Here is a 2,843-nt window from a genome sequence, read left to right on the forward strand (position 1 = left end):
TTGAGACAGGGTCTCACTCTCACCCAGGCTGGAGCGGCTCAATCATGGCTCACTGCACTCTTGACCTTCCTGGGCTCAGATGATCTTCCCACCTCACACGCCTGAGTAACTGGGACTATAGGCATGTGCCACCATGCCCAGCTAATTTTTGTATTTTTTTGTAGAGATGAGGTTTTACCATATTGCTCAGGCTGGTCACAAACTCCTGGGCTCAAGCAATCTGCCCATCTCCACCTCCCAAAGTGTTGGGATTACAGGTGTGAGCCATCACACCAGGCCTGAGGTATAATTTATATACTACAAAATGTACCTTTTAAGTGTCCAGCTCTATTAATTTTGACAAATTTATATATAGTCATCATAACCTCTACCGTAATCAGCATATAGCTCTTTGTTTTTTGAGATAGAGTCTCACTGTCACCCACGCTGGAGTACAGTGGCATGATCTCGGTTCACTGCAGCCTCCACCTCCCTGGCTCAAGCAATCTCCTGCCTCAGCCTCCTGAGTATCTGGGATTACAGGCATGCACCAACACGCCCAGCGAATTTTTGTATTTTTAGTATAGTCAGAGTTTCACCATGTTGGCCAGGCTGGTCTTGAACTTCTGACCCTCTGATCTGCCCACCTCCGTCTCCCAAAGTGCTGGGATTACAGGTGTGAGCCACCACACCTAGCCAGCATATAGCATATTTCTATCACCTTGACAAGTTTAGTCATTCTGAGGTGAGCTTTTCTGAGTTTAACACACTTCTGGCAGGAATATCTTCGTTGGAGTCTGAGTTTCTTTCATTTATTGCTGAAAAGCCACTTGAAAGTATGGTACAAAGTGATCTTTGGTGTGTGAACCAAAAGATCTGGGTTTTCAGACTGGTTCCCTGGGGCAGCATCAAGAAGTCATGGGGAGAGCTGTGTGACTGGCAGCTCAGAGAGAGGAATGGGCCCTCTTCTTGGGTGCTAGGCAGAGTCCCCAATCTGAGGAGCCCCACTTAGTAGCTGATGGCTTTGACCCATGCCTTGGGGCAATTGTACAGAAATCAAAGGTCTTCAAGGTTGAAGATTGCATGTGCATCCTGCAGTGCTATTCTCAGGTCAGAATATGTTTCCTGGTTCACTTTGGGACAACCTATCCTACAGCCAAGCCCAGAGGGAAAATTTGCTCTGAGCTGGTGCCTGTTCAGGTCAAGAGCCTTTTTCTTGGCTCCCAGATGAAAATTAGCTCTGCATCCCACTTCCTTCCTCTTGAAATGGACTTGCTAATTACCACTCAAGGTATTTTACTTTTTAATATACTGGGTATGGTGAGCCCCAAAGGGATTTCTCATTGCTTTGTAGGCTGGTGAATTCTGTAGCCAAATCTATTTAAGGAATTGCCTTAATTATTTCATTCTCCCCTTTTATTTTATTCTTTATTACAAGAGTGTTGCTGACAGCGACTAGGATTTGCTTTATTTTTCAGTGCATCTGGAACTGTGTTATGGTGACTTAAATGAATATGTGTTCATTTCTCTCCTTTATTCTCTCTCTGTGCTTTCTCACTCCCTAGGAAACCCAGGTTGACAAGAACTCAAAGTGCCTTTTCTCCGGTCTCCTTCAGCCCCCTGTTCACAGGTAAGGGTAATAAGCTTTCTCTCTTCTGACATCTGAAAATAGGAGTGTTCTGAGACCTGTTGGGAAACATTTGCAGATGCATCACAGGAAGCTGTAGGCGTGTCTGGAGTTATTTCCTTCATTCCTTTCCCAGTGGGTTTGGAGTGAGGCTATTTTTATGGTATGAAATGTGTTCTTGACTTTGGATGCTTTATAGTTGGAGGTAAAGTCTGCTTGTTGGTAATTGGGTGGCTCTAGCAGTTATGCAGTGCTTAGTTCAGGGTCATCACATATAAATTAAAACTAGGAATTACAAATTTATGGGCTCAGAGCACATAAAAGACTCCCTAGAAGTCATACAATTTCTGTCCCTGCTTCCAAGGGAGTTCATGGGTTATCTCATAAAAATGATCCATGATTATCTGGTCTATTTTTAAAGACTTTGGGCAAAAGGGATACATGAGCTCTTGTCTTTTTAGGGGCTTGCAGTTTTTGCAGCTGTTAGAGTTCTTTATTGTATCTAATTTAAGTCTGCCCTCTTGCAGCAGGGAACACAGCTGCTAAAGTAGGAAGTCTGTAGAATATCCTTTGGATGATAGGTAACTGCCTTCTCGTTTTGTAGGGAACTTTTTCAGAGAGGGAGATCTTCTGTTATGTCAGTCACATGTAAAGCTCCTGCATGAATAAGCTGTAGAAAAGTCTCAGAAACTGAGTACTTCTCATTGGTTGTGACTGAGAGGCCTTTAAAAAATTTCCAATCTCAAACTCCTTTGGGTATCATGTCCCTCAAAAAGGTGATTGGAAGACTTAGGATTTGGGAATGGATGCTTCCAGGAAGATGTTAAGCAGGCCAATGAGACCTGCAACTGGATAGACTGCTCTGAACTGTCAAAACAAGTGAATTGGTACCTGTATAGACATTTACTGTAGTGGAGAAGGAGATCTCTGTTTTTACCCAAGCCCAGAATTTAAAAATCTTATCTTGTGATACCATGTCATTCTAGTTAATAGTTGTTTTCAGGCCGGGCGTGGTGGCTCACGCCTGTAATCCCAGCACTTTGGGAGGCTGAGGCGGGTGGATCACAAGGTCAAGAGATCGAGACTATCCTGGTCAACATGGTGAAACTGAAAATACAAAAAAACATTAGCTGGGCATGGTGGCGCGTGCCTGTAATCCCAGCTACTCAGGAGGTTGAGGCAGGAGAATTGCCTGAACCCAGGAGGCGGAGGTTGCGGTGAGCTGAGATTGCGCCAT

General features: G+C 44.2%; 1 protein-coding gene across 1 annotated transcript in view; it reads left to right on the forward strand.

Annotated features, from left to right (window-relative positions):
* SOCS7 (suppressor of cytokine signaling 7) overlaps positions 1 to 2,843 on the forward strand; it is a 45,605-nt gene that overhangs the window by 8,941 nt on the left and 33,821 nt on the right. The window contains exon 2 of the mRNA XM_017497070.2: positions 1,545 to 1,609. Within this exon, the coding sequence (XP_017352559.1) occupies positions 1,545 to 1,609 (65 nt within the window). The remainder of the gene's footprint in view (positions 1 to 1,544; positions 1,610 to 2,843) is intronic.

This window comes from Cebus imitator, unplaced genomic scaffold (genome assembly GCF_001604975.1).
Source record: "Cebus imitator isolate Cc_AM_T3 unplaced genomic scaffold, Cebus_imitator-1.0 Scaffold228, whole genome shotgun sequence".
Taxonomy (NCBI): Eukaryota; Metazoa; Chordata; class Mammalia; order Primates; family Cebidae; genus Cebus; species Cebus imitator.